Below are 12,659 nucleotides of genomic sequence, written 5' to 3'. Positions count from 1 at the left end.
AATTGATGATGCTAAAAATATTCTAAAACAACTTCTTAACAATATTTTGCAAAAGAAAGAAAATCAACTTTTCATTTCAGTGTAAAAGTGCAAATTTACATCCGATTCTTCAATTTGCAATCACTTTTCTTAGATCATGCTTCAGCCTCTAATTGAAGAAGAAGAAGAAAAGTTAAAATGGCCAAAAAAAAAAGAGGGGCCGGGGGGATTTTTCACGATTCATTCTATAACTTGAATTGGAGCTACAAGAATTTAATTAATAAAATTTTCAACTGTTCTTATTGTTCATAAGCTCTTCTTATTGTTCATAAGCTCTTCTTATTGTTCTTTCTGCTGATGTTCTGGTTTGTGAATTCCTTCTTGTCGTGCATGTGAATCACTGAGTTTTCTTGTCAGCCATTAATATTGTGCTTCTGCTTCTGCTTCTGCTTTGATCTCTCTCTCTCTCTCTCGATTCTCGATTCTTAAATTTAGAAGGACAAAACTCAAAAGTGCTTTTGACGCCAGCTTTTTGTTTGTATTACAATTTACAAGACCCTTGATTCATGGCCTAAAAAAGAGCCGGCCACCATGCATCCAAAGCAATGTCACGGATCATTTCGAGCCCCTAAAGATTTGCTTATCATTATTTTATTTTCTGGGGACAAAAATGCAACATCTCATTCGTACATAATTTTTTTTGGAACCCTTTCCTCTAATATAACTTGGCCTACAACGCAAGTAATTAAGACCAGCTGCTGTTACATAATCATTTTCCCACCAATCACCTTTAAAACAGGCCAGCCAGCACATAGTTTTTTAAATGAAGACATTTCATATTTGATCGTACGATTTTCCTGACAGGTAGATTGAGACAATAGTAATTATTGATCTTCACCAACCTGTAATTTGATTTGGCAATTTGGAATGTTCTCTGCTTGTACAAATATTTCGTACAATGCCATCACGAAAATGCTTGGTGTAAAGTTGCATTATTTCCACTAAATGGTCGTCTTTTCATTTACACCATTGGCCATCAAGTACTCGCCGTGAAATTCCCGGCACGTTATTAATATTCTTGACAAGCTTTAATTCCACCCACCAGCTAGATTTGTTTATTTTATTTAACATATGGAGAACAGGATGATGATAATAAAACTTGTTGCTTGATTCTATAAAGTTCACTGATTCAAATTTAGGAGGGTAACTTCAAAGAAAGATGGCCTAAGGAGAGGACATATATAGCCTTCTGGTCACATACTTTTTTTCTTTTTTGGGTTAAATCAGTGGACAAAAAGCACCCACTAGACCCTAAGGGTTTGATCCCATAGATAATTTGATTCTTATTATCTCAAATATTGAGAATTAGGCTCTACTGTTTTATAAATGAGAATTTAATCTCATTTCTTTAGTAAACTTAGTCTGTTTGAATAGAGATAAACGTATTAAATATTTTATAGTGTTGAACTAAGAGATTAATATTTTATGATGCTCTTAGTTATCAGTATCTTAACTGACCTTATTCACTAATCAAAGAGTTTTTAACCATTCATTTATTAGATAGTAGAAATTAAAATGAAACAGTGTGAAATGCATATATTTTCTTCTCCTGCTAATTAACTAGAGAAAATCATGTTAAAAAAAACAATGAAATGATAATGAATATAACGAACTTAGATTCTAGCTGGGCTCTTGGAATTTGCAATTGTCTGTCTCTCTTAAATCTTAAGCTCCGTTTTGAGATTAAGGTGTTGTAACTTTTAAGTTACAACTGTTGTGGAAAAAAAAACTGTAACTATCAAATAAAAGTTAATAATATGTAGTAAATATAAATTTTAAATAATAATTTTGACAAAATTATTAAAAATATAATAGATTTTTCATTATACAACCAAAAAATCATATCAATATAATTTATAAGGTATAACAGTTAGTGTTTACCAAACACTTTAGTGTTGTAACTTAAACAACCTCAATCACAAACACACCCTTAATCCTTCAATTTCACTCCCACTAAAAAATAAAGATGATGAGGTGGCGTCTCCCCATCAAATAATTGATAAAGAAATTAGCATGGCATTGTCAAAATTTTTAAAATCAAATTGTCATCCATGATTGAATTAACATACCAACTGGTGCGTATCTATTATATTACGTATTAAACAATGGGGGTTGTGTTGCAATCTGAAAACGAATTGAGTAGTGACAACATAAATTAAAAACCACTTTCACATTTCTTTTATATTTCTTCAAGCATACGTGTAATGAAATCAATGCTGTATTGTATTATACATATGTTAATGTGTGTACGTTGGACAACACAATGTCGTTTAATGTAACATGTATTGTGCACTTGTCACTTTAAAACGGGCCGAGAAACTTTACAAATAAGTCATTCGTTCTTCGAAGCAACCCCTTTTATTATTATTATTAGTTTTTCCTTGGGTAACAATCTTTTAGGTATAAGCCTAATTTAACCAATCACATTATGGGTACGAAGTATTGTCAGCATTTCGATTTGAATCTCTAATCGTTCCCGTCACCCGCATTGTCTCGCATGTATGTATTGTTTCATCTCATTATTAGTTTTTTTTTTTTTTAATTTCAATCTTGACGTGACGTGAGTGTAATAATTATATTAAAAAAACGCATCTTGTAATTGAGTTCTCAAGGGACTTCACTGGGCTGGACACACAAACAATTATGTTTTTACAACTCAGTGGGCTTTTCCAGAAAATCTAAGCACAGGCTGCCTGGCCCGATTTCGATCTGCAAGCCTCTAAAGAGATTCGATTAGGACTTCAGAGGGTTCCAGTAGTCCAACTCCTTTAGAAAAAAAAAAACAAAAACAAAACAGTCGATCCGATTCAATCTCATTCCAAGCTTTAAACGCTTGATATAACCAAGAGATACTATTTGGGAAGTACTATGAATTGGTTTTATTCAATTTTGCTCTTCAATGTCAATTGTACTGCAACAAACATACAAGGCTTTCCATTCTCTGTGTGTGTGTGTATATAATTATATATATTCGATGGATAACATATAAAACATCCTCAATATCCCATAAAAAATTTAACTTGGTCACCTCAGTCCTCCACCAAGAAACCTATACTAGTATGCTCTACGGTCCAGTTACATACCCGATCAATATACTATGACGTAATTATTTAAGGGCCTATAGTTGGCAAGTCACAGCTCAGTGTGAACAATTTCATTTCTTGTTGGTTCTGCGAGCTTAGCATCTTTATCGTTGGAGGTTAAGCAGTCTGCTGAAGGATGCACAATGCCGTACCCGATGCCTTGAGCAGAGTTGCAGTAGGTCTCTACCGTACCATCTTTCTTCTCTAAGTTGACATTGCTCAAGACTATGTCACTACAGGGGACGGTGTCACTGCAGGCAAATTTCATTGCTTTTGAGCTCTTTGTAGTCCCACTAATGTTCCGGTACATGATCTGGCTTATTTTAACAGCTGATGTCTAGCAAATACAAGAGAGGATTAATCGTTTACAATCTTTACAGAATTGAGACTCCATGTTTCAATTATAGAAAGGGAACCGGATAATGTACCTGATTCTGACAGGTTTTTGGGGAGTCACAGTAGAACTGGTCAATGATAATGGGGTTTGAAACATCTTCCATCCTCACATTTTCAAATCGTACCCCACGAACATAACCAGAACCTCCCTGGACCATAGGTTGAAAAAGAAAGGGTTCCCATCAGTTTCAAAAGAAAGAGTAAAATTAATTGGAGCTTAGAACGAACTCTATGTTTCAACATGTAAGCGCTATGTATCTATCAAATTCTGACCCATAAAAGTATAGAAAATACATTCAATGCAGAAAATTGGAGAAGCACAAAAATTGTTTCTTAACACCAAAGAAAAATTTGTTTCGAAGTCTTGAAAAAACATTCAAACACTTTGTTAGCAATTTGGAGTGTTAATGAATACTTGAAGTTAAATATACAATAGAAAAAGTCTCTTTCCAGGTTTCCAGAATGTAGCCAATTTGGACTTTTCCTAATGTCTCTCCTAAAGTAGCTAAACTGGTATTGCCAGTGTTACATATCAGATCTACGTGATTTACTCATGTTATGAAGTACTACCTGCCAAGTCTTAATCCTGAGGCCGTTAGCAGTTTCCCTGAGGTATGCTGTATCCAAGACCACTTTTGCAACTATGCCTATCGAGTTGTCCTTTCCGAGGCTTCCAATACTAAGAACCAGAATTTCACATCAGAAAACAGAGCAATATTGGCAAAATCAGTTTCAGTTTTTCTATATTTTACAAAATCAAATGGGTAATCTACAAGTTCCACAGTGTATTCTTATGGATTGGAATATGGAATAAGATCAACAATAGTGTACAAAATTAACTAAATATACCTGATTCCATGTCCGGGTCCACAAAATATTCTCTTCATCTTGATAGCAGAGCTACCATTGACAATTGAGATGCAATCATCCCCTAAATACCAAATGCAGAATCACCATCAAACACAACCTGTCAATATGCTGCCCTACAATATCAATGTACATGCTACATTGCACATTTCATATGCAGAAAATCTCAGAAAGTATGCAGGTTTCCATGGTAGGCACAGCTTCAGCAATTGTTTGGATTTTCCCAATCATTTGGCTTTTATCGTCCCATTCTTGGTTTGAACTATAGAAACTGCAATAAGTTTAACAAAATAATGAAATCCATAAAAAGGATGGGGCATTTGAACCTGTTCCAATTTTGCAGTCTTGGAGAACAACGTTGGTGGACTCAGTAATGTGAATTCCATCTGTGTTTGGACTGTCTTCTGGAGCTGAGACTAGTACTTGATATACTCTCACAGATTCAGATCTGGAAATGACAAAATTCATCTGTTGGCTGTTCTGAATGGTAAGGCCTTTGACCTTTACAGCCGAGCTTGAATCTATAGTTAATGCCTGTAAAGAAACTCTATCTTAAATCTCAATAATGAGAATAATTAGGTAGTTTTAATCCAAAAATGCATTTTATGAATTTTTTTTTGGGATATGACTAATATAATTAAGGGAGGGAAGGTGCTCACTGTCGGTGCTCCTCTGCAAGGCTGTAAGCAAGCAAGAAGAGAAAAAAAAGATACGTGTCAATAGTATACTTCTCAAATTGAATTACATGGAATGGAAGAAATATGTGAATTTAGAATAATTACATTTGACTTGTTCTTTTTGCAAGACGATGCCCACCATTTACTGCCGGAGCCATCAATGACTCCTGACCCCTGGAAGAGGACCCCATTCAGCTTAGAAAAATCAAGCCAGATTCGTGCCAACTTCGGATCCCAATTATCAGGTTCAGCTGGTGCAACTATTGTTCCATCAATCTGAATGGTGATAACATTAGTAATTCTGACATTGATGATATAGAGTATTATCAACGTGAATATTTGTAGAGGAATAAATCATGAGAGCGACAAAACTATTACTAAAATTATCTAAATGCCGTTTATGGTTCCATATTGGTATCTATTGAAGATTACCTGAATGACTAACTTGTCAGCACATGGCCCCTTGAATCTTGTTGCACTAACTAAATAATGGCGTCCTGCAGGAACCAAGAAAACTGATTTTGGAGTAGAACAGGCTGTGTTCCATGCATTCAGGAAAGCCTGATGATAACAACAGAACACAAGAAGAAGGAACAAGTTACGAAAAGTAGGAAGAAACAAATTACCAAAATCTAATCATGAAAAATAATTAGGAAAAGAAAAAAAGTCATAATTTGATAGCGTCACGGTTAAAATCATCATGAGACCTGCTGGTTATGTGACACAACCATGATTTATATAAACCAAACTTTGATGTTCACATTAGTATATATTACATCATGTCATTGGTATTGTTCAAAACAACTGTTTTTTTCCTAAAACAAAAATTATTTAATAACATGAATGTACCTGGGTATCATCAGAAACTCCATCTCCAGCGGCTCCAAAGCTATCCACATTTACTAGAACCTTGCCACCTCGTTCACTTGTCCATGATGGCTCTTCAAAAAGTTCCACCTCATTCTCTTCTTCTACGTCCAGGTTTTCAAGCTCCCCAAGTAAGGCAATATTGTCATGTACCATTTTTCCTGCAACTGCATGAGCCACCATCAGCACACCGAAGAATGAAATAATCAAGAATTTATCCATATTTTGTCTGTTCTGGCTGTTCCACAAGATTGGTTAGATTTGTATAAATCCAGTGAAGAGATTGGGTTTTAATTTATAAGTGCGTATTAGTTTTGGAAATTAAGGGATTTGTGGCCTATATGGCTTGGCTTAAAAGTAGATGAAGGTGCTACATTTTCTACATGCCCACACTTGAAGCACAAGGGAAATTCTTTTTGAAGTTCTTTGCTTTACTCTTAAACCAGTGTACAAAATGTTAACCAGTCAATGTGTTCATGGATTCTGTCTTGGCTTGTGCTCTCTATAGCCCTCATATAAATGGATAATGAGTGTGTATGCAAAGGAAAATCTTTCTGGACAATCTGTGTTTTTATAAATTAGTTATTTACACATACCGAGTCCAACTATTTAGCAATGCATTAAACTTCCATAAGAAAAAAATAAGAAAAATAAAAAGGTCAAAGGATTAGTTAGACCAAATGATGCAGAAGAAAAACAGATCCCACTAGCTGCTTCCACTTTCCATGAATGCTAATGCTAAGGCTTAAAGAAAAAGAAATCTCTCAATTGTATATTGTAGAGTTGGTAACCTTCACAGATGGGGCTCAGCCAGTCAGCCTATCAAAGACCCAGCAGAAAAATCATATAGGTGGCTTCAGCATTTGCAGTCAATATCCTTGAATAGGTAAACGGAATAAAAATCCATTGCTAGTGGCAACTGTTTACTTCAATTAAACTATGACCAATGTCCCTTGTCAGCTTCCTTGCCAAAGCAGTCTCCCTAATTTGCATTGACACTTCAAATTCCCCTATTTCAGAGTAAAAGTTTGACACTTGCGAATAAACTGCAAAATCCACTGGCTCAAGCTCCATCAAAATATTTGCTACTCTTCTTCCAATGATTTCATTGCCATGAACCCTGCAACTTCGCAGCAATGAGCTCCACATCATACAATCACCCCCTCCTGGTGTCTGTTGCAGTAACTCTTCAGCCTTGTCCAGAATACCGGCACGGCCTAACATATCAATCATGCATGAATAATGCTGCCTGTCCGCATCAATGCCGTAAACAGATTTCATAGAATTAAATACCAGTTGTCCTTCTTTGACCATTCCCGAGTGATTGCACCCAGCAAGCACACACAGAAACGTCACTTTATCAGGTATCAGACCCCTCTGGATCATTACTTCCAGCATATCAAGAGCTTCTCTTCCCATTCCATTTCGAGAATAACCATTCATAATGGATGTGAAACAGACAACATTTGGAGAAGGAATTTTCTTGAAAACTTGGTGAGAGAGTTCAATATGACCACATCTTGAATATGCATCCATTAAAGAACATGACACAGCAATATTAGATTCAAAACCTGACTTTATTGCACAACAGTGCAGCAGTCTGCAACTACCTACATTTGCTGAAGCAGACACTGATAATGCTTTCAGTGTTGTGGACAAGGTAACCTCATCAAGTCCAATTCCTTCATCAACCATGAAACCAAACATCTCCACCGCATCCTCAATGTTTCCAGAATGCAACAAAGATGTCATTAGTGAGTTACAACACTCCAATGATCTCCCAGGAACAGACTCAAATACAGCAACAGAACTCTCAATGACATTGCACTTCCCATACATATCAGTCAAAGCAGATTGAACATGGACACTCCCATGATCAAAACCCAGTTTTGTAACATAACCGTGAATCTGTTTCCCGAAATATACATTGCCGGTCCTACTAGCAAAATTCAAGAACTCCACAAATGAACGTATCGATGGCCTCTTTCTGCAAAGCTGCATCCTAAAAAACAATTCAAGAGCATCAAATATTAAATCATAATCAGCATAAATTGAAACAATCGAATTCCACGAAATAACATCATCCACCGGAATGAAATCAAATGATTTCTTCGCATCAATTAAACTCCCACAAGCAGAATAAAAATCCACTAAAGCATTCGCCACAAATATATTCACATCCACCCATCCAAGCTTAATCACGTGAGAATGCAACTGCTTCCCTTCATCAAGTAACATCCCAATACTGCACCCACGAACCATATAACAAAAGCTAAGCCCATTGGGCTCCACGCCTTCAGCTTTCATTTTATTATACATTCGCAACACTTCATCTGGTCGGCTCAGTTCGCAAAACGCTCGTAACATCAAATTCCATGTTGCCAAGTTTCTCTCAGGCAATTCGTCAAACAAGTCCAAAGCTCGAACACTGGGTCCCATTCGCATATACAAATCAACGAGTGGGCTTCCTATATACAAATTCAGTCCAAACCCTAGTGAAAGAACCCTACAATGAATCTGAATTCCTTCTGTATAAAACCCAGCATTGCTACAAACACTTAAAACAGAAGAAAACGTCGACGCACTTTCTTTGATCCCATGGGAAACCATTTCATCGTAAAGATAAAGAGCCTGTTTTGGGTGTCCGAATTTCCCGTAACCCGATATTAGCAAGTTGTATGTTACCACGTCACGAGCTGGCATTTCATCGAACAGTTTTTTAGCAGAGTTTAAATGCCCAGACTTTACGAAATCATCGATTGTACGGTTACTGGAGTATATATTCAGCTGAGGATTGGGTTGACAGTATGAATCTAGTAGCAGAGAGGAGCTTAGCGGAACTATTGACGTGCACGTTGGTGCCAAGGTTGTTATGGTACGGACACGAGGCAATAATTTAGTGCTTAACATTAAGCTCTTAAAGCACAAATGAAGGAATACTCTATATGTCCGTCTTGGGAGCTTGTGAAAATGTTTTCAAATCAGCTCATAATCATATTAACACTATTAAATAGCTCATTACAGAGTACACTCTGTATATATTATTTTTTTTTCCATTCTTTTTCTTCAAGGCAACTCCGAGCTGGTCGGCCAAAACAAACAAAATCACACCAGCACCTCATAATATTCTACAAAACGAAAAACAGAACAAGGTCATGAAAAATAAATGAACAAACTGAAAACAATCAACATCCTCCCCCCATTTAACTATCTCCATATAAACAAGACGTTTAGTCCCGTGGCAAAGATAACTACTGTGCGAGTGCTCATCTCTCTAACAACAAGTCAGTCCTAGGCAGATGGACGTAAAGCAAATTATTATTTCATAATCATATTGATACAGTTGTTTCATTACACACCAACAACACAAGAGAAAACAGATGGAAATTCAAATAATCATTTATTCAACATGTTGATGCAACGGCCTCAAAGAGTGTGGCTACGAATTGCATTTGAGTGTCTTCATCAATTGTTGAGAAGAGAGGAACATGGACAAACAGAGACTTGTGACCCTTCTGCTCTGCAAACCGAAGTGAGTGGTAATAGACATAATTGCAAACGAAACGGCCTGCATCGTCAGATATAACTACATCAAAGCCCTTCTTCTTCAAGAACTTCAGGATTGCTTCAGTGGATAGAGATGTCTTCAAGAAACAGAAGATGAAAATGTTAAACAAACGAGGAGAGTTGCCAGAGAAAGAACAGAGAATTCAAAATGTCACATACTTATGTCTAATGGTAAGTGATAAGGTTATTGATGCTATAAATCCCAAAAAAAAAAATTAAAAAAGAAAACTCCTAATCTCATACATGGAAATTGGAGAGGAGGAGAGTGGAGGAAGGGTGCTCTCAGATTACCTGTCTTGATCGGGAAATTCCTCCATCCTCAAGGACTACTGGAATTTGCTGGAAAAAGCAAAAGAAAATTCAGTGTAAAAAACTATGAAAGGCAATTTTATATTCAAGTTCCAGAAGTGTTTTACATTTTTTCATGTTAAGGGATTTACTTCACATTAGGAATATATGAAAGGTATAAAAACATACATATATTCTGGATTCAGAAGGCTACTGTATAAGTTATAGCCTCCATTTTCCACAGAGGGAATGGAGTAATTGAAATGGCTCCTTTGCAAACAATGTAATCCAGGAAGGAAAAAAGGTTAAGGATCTTGGCCAAAAGAGTTTAAGAGAATTGCTATTTTGATGGAAGACAAAGCAAATTTACCTGAGGTTGCCATCCCAGTTGGTCTGGACAAAGGAATGTGGCTTCATTCACTGCTTGCCGCTCTAAGGCAAACTTTGATGACCCACTATTTACCCCCAAATGAATCTGAAAAAGCAACAAAATTTAAGTCTTCTTAGACACACTATTTAATCCAAAACTGAAAAGGTGAATTCGTGGACTGACATTTTTGTGATCGGCAATTTTATTAAATATATGAATTCAATGCAATTGATCTAGAGCACGTTGTTGCGCACCTCACATTGGGGAGCTAGCCTGTGGGGCCCAGCGCCTCCCAATAAGAGTGAAATGCTTTAAAGCCAAGTCCCAGAGGATACAAGCAGCCAATATACCAAAAACATAAAGTAGACAGACAACAGCAACAGTTGAAGGTCGACTATAGTGAAAAATAGAGAATGAAAAGGAGCAAGCAGTAATAACAAAGCAAATGCAAAGAAGGAGGGGGTAAAAAAAAGAAGTGAAGCAATGATTGACTAAAAACAACTAGAAATTTAAGAGATACGACTACCCTTATATTTAGACTATGCACAAAGCATCTACTAATATAATTTTTAAAAGTTCGCCGGGCTTTTCTATGTTCAATTTGCACGAAATTTTCTGGTCAGCCTCAAAACTGAGCGATAGTGAGGCATCCTGAGAAGTCTCATGGATTCTTATTTCCTTTTGAATTAGGCTTCAACAGCCGTGTTGTAGAGTTGGTGTCCCAATTCACAGGCCTAAACATGGCTGCTCTTAGTAAACTAATTAACCATTCAAAAGAAAAAAAAGTGTGAGAATTTCCTCTCCTATATTACATATAAATTCCAAAATATTAGCAATTTTTAAAACTAAATGAAGTTGCAGAACAAAGCTAACCCAGATGACTTGTTCATTGTTTGTATTTGTTTGAGATATGCTCGATTCCAAGGTCTTCAAAAGTGTGGGAAGTGCACCATCTCCAGCTGCCTCCAGAACAGTGCAACTGCCTAAAGTAACACCAGCTGGCAGCCCTCTTCTTTCAACATAAGCCTTTAGATTGTTAACTACAGTCTCTGTAGGGTTTTCAGCAATCCCTTGAAACTTCTTAAATCCATTTATATGTATGGTTACAGCCTTTGGCCCTTCAGATCCCATCTCCTTACTTTGCAGAAGGATGCAGTTCCCAATTTTCAAGGTGACACTGCTGGTAGATCTTCCCTATGCAATGCACTGAACCCCAACCTTCTGAAAACAACAAAATAAAGCAAGAAAGAACTATTACTATGTTTCCTGTACAACACACAGAAGCAGCCATTCTCCAGGTACAAGTTTGTCAAGACTGCTGAATACAAAACTTTGAGAACTAACCCTCAGATAAAGAACAAAACTAAAAACTAGTCCCTAGCTTAGAAGGATGATTAAAAGAAACAGTCTCATAAAATTTTTTGTTTTTTTTGCACAATGCAGTGACCCTGTAAACCCTCACCCCAAGTGCAGGCGTGCGCACACACACAAAAAAAACCAAAAAAAAATAAAAATAATAATAAGGGAAGAATTCCATGACAATTGACATGCAAGAGGAAGAAAGAGCAGCTAACAGAGATTCTATTCAAACAGAGGGGAGTGAATTTGACAATGATCCCTCAAAGAGATGGTGGCATTATTTACCCAGTTAGATAGAGTACCTTCTTCAAATTAGCAACACCATAAAAATCTTTTCTAAAGGTCAAAGCTCAACACACTACTAGATTATGTAACACCATAGCTATTCTTTAGCTGAACTAGCCTTAAGAAAAATAGAATCTGTCGTATGGTTGGATGAATTTCCAGCTGATGTGTTGTATCTGTTCTCTTGCTAATTCAATGAAAGGTTTACTTTCTTTTAAAAAAAAGGGAAGAAGAAGAAGCAAAATTCCCTGCCTCACCAGTAATCACCACATTTTGAAGTCAAAAGATCTTTTTTCTCCCTCACTACCCTTCCTAAGGGCACCTTTTATTCTATCTAGAAGTCAAACAGAGGCTATCATCAAGAATTTAAAGGAAAACGTAAGCATGAAATAGAAACTCCATTTGTTTCAATTTTAATATTCCTCAATCAATCATTACATGAACCATAAAACCAAGTTATTCAATAAGTTTGATTCTTTTAGCAGAAAAAAAAAAGCTGAATCTTCATCAAAATCAAAAAGAAAAAGAAAAAGAAAGAATTTTGCATCTTTTAAATAGATTCTGACTATTTTAATTGTTTAGTCTTTACTTGGAATTGAAAGCAATTAGGATTGGATTGGATAAGTACCTGGGAATTCCGCCGGCTATGGTGCGGCAGCAAGTGCAAGAGGGAAAGTTTCCTTTCCGTCTCTCTTATTGGATATTACAAGGAAGCGTTAACGAAACGCCTTCCCGCATTTATTTAGCACGAAAACCACCACGGTTTTGTCTTATTCGGCTTCTCAATTAGATAACGCCCGCCGCCAATCTGGCAGCGGTGAGATTCCTCATTATCTGATTGACCAGTACTCTGCTGACTCC

The 12,659-nt window shown here is 36.5% G+C and overlaps 3 protein-coding genes across 5 annotated transcripts; all 3 read right to left on the bottom strand.

Annotated features, from left to right (window-relative positions):
- Positions 1-2,891: 2,891 nt before the first annotated feature.
- Positions 2,892-6,692, bottom strand: LOC102623269 (probable polygalacturonase At1g80170). The gene is made up of 9 exons (XM_025101285.2): positions 5,912-6,692; positions 5,495-5,623; positions 5,168-5,338; positions 5,045-5,065; positions 4,712-4,919; positions 4,368-4,449; positions 4,089-4,197; positions 3,551-3,667; positions 2,892-3,459 (listed from the first exon to the last, which is right to left on the bottom strand). Exons 1-9 carry the CDS (start codon positions 6,149-6,151, stop codon positions 3,172-3,174), a joined length of 1,365 nt encoding a protein of 454 aa, XP_024957053.1. The 5' UTR covers positions 6,152-6,692; the 3' UTR covers positions 2,892-3,171.
- Positions 6,693-6,719: 27 nt separating this feature from the next.
- On the bottom strand, positions 6,720-9,075 carry LOC112498979 (pentatricopeptide repeat-containing protein At4g33990). Its single transcript, XM_025101284.2, has one exon. It carries the CDS (start codon positions 8,837-8,839, stop codon positions 6,839-6,841), a length of 2,001 nt encoding a protein of 666 aa, XP_024957052.1. The 5' UTR covers positions 8,840-9,075; the 3' UTR covers positions 6,720-6,838.
- Positions 9,076-9,229: 154 nt separating this feature from the next.
- Positions 9,230-12,595, bottom strand: LOC102622476 (uncharacterized). 3 transcript variants are annotated; one of them, XM_006483822.4, is made up of 5 exons: positions 12,427-12,594; positions 11,028-11,375; positions 10,155-10,259; positions 9,788-9,835; positions 9,230-9,573 (listed from the first exon to the last, which is right to left on the bottom strand). In XM_006483822.4, the coding sequence occupies exons 2-5, from the start codon at positions 11,283-11,285 to the stop codon at positions 9,334-9,336; spliced, it is 651 nt and encodes a 216-aa protein (XP_006483885.1). In that variant the 5' UTR covers positions 11,286-11,375; positions 12,427-12,594; the 3' UTR covers positions 9,230-9,333. The 3 variants fall into 3 exon arrangements, 2 of the variants coding, with proteins under 2 accessions (XP_006483885.1, XP_006483886.1); XM_006483823.4 differs by having other exon boundaries at positions 11,028-11,372; positions 12,427-12,585; XR_008054275.1 differs by lacking the exons at positions 9,230-9,573; positions 9,788-9,835 and adding an exon at positions 10,409-10,912 and having other exon boundaries at positions 10,170-10,259; positions 12,427-12,595.
- Between the last annotated feature and the right edge of the window lie 64 nt (positions 12,596-12,659).

The sequence above is a fragment of the Citrus sinensis genome, chromosome 4 (genome assembly GCF_022201045.2).
Source record: "Citrus sinensis cultivar Valencia sweet orange chromosome 4, DVS_A1.0, whole genome shotgun sequence".
NCBI lineage: Eukaryota > Viridiplantae > Streptophyta > Magnoliopsida > Sapindales > Rutaceae > Citrus > Citrus sinensis.
Note: the sequence above shows the minus strand (reverse complement) of the source record. Positions and strands in the feature narration are given on the sequence as shown.

Excerpts from the sequence above, each read along its gene's own strand:
- LOC102623269 (XM_025101285.2), bottom strand. The coding sequence starts at position 6,151 with ATGGATAAATTCTTGATTATTTCATTCTTCGGTGTGCTGATGGTGGCT. Across the intron at positions 5,624-5,911 it reads GAGTTTCTGATGATACCCAG|GCTTTCCTGAATGCATGGAA; the intron begins GTACATTCATGT and ends TGTTATCATCAG. Across the intron at positions 5,339-5,494 it reads CTGACAAGTTAGTCATTCAG|ATTGATGGAACAATAGTTGC; the intron begins GTAATCTTCAAT and ends ATCACCATTCAG.
- LOC112498979 (XM_025101284.2), bottom strand. The coding sequence starts at position 8,839 with ATGTTAAGCACTAAATTATTGCCTCGTGTCCGTACCATAACAACCTTG.
- LOC102622476 (XM_006483822.4), bottom strand. The coding sequence starts at position 11,285 with ATGGGATCTGAAGGGCCAAAGGCTGTAACCATACATATAAATGGATTT. Across the intron at positions 9,836-10,154 it reads AACTGGGATGGCAACCTCAG|CAAATTCCAGTAGTCCTTGA; the intron begins GTAAATTTGCTT and ends TGCTTTTTCCAG. Across the intron at positions 9,574-9,787 it reads GAATTTCCCGATCAAGACAG|ACATCTCTATCCACTGAAGC; the intron begins GTAATCTGAGAG and ends TGTTTCTTGAAG.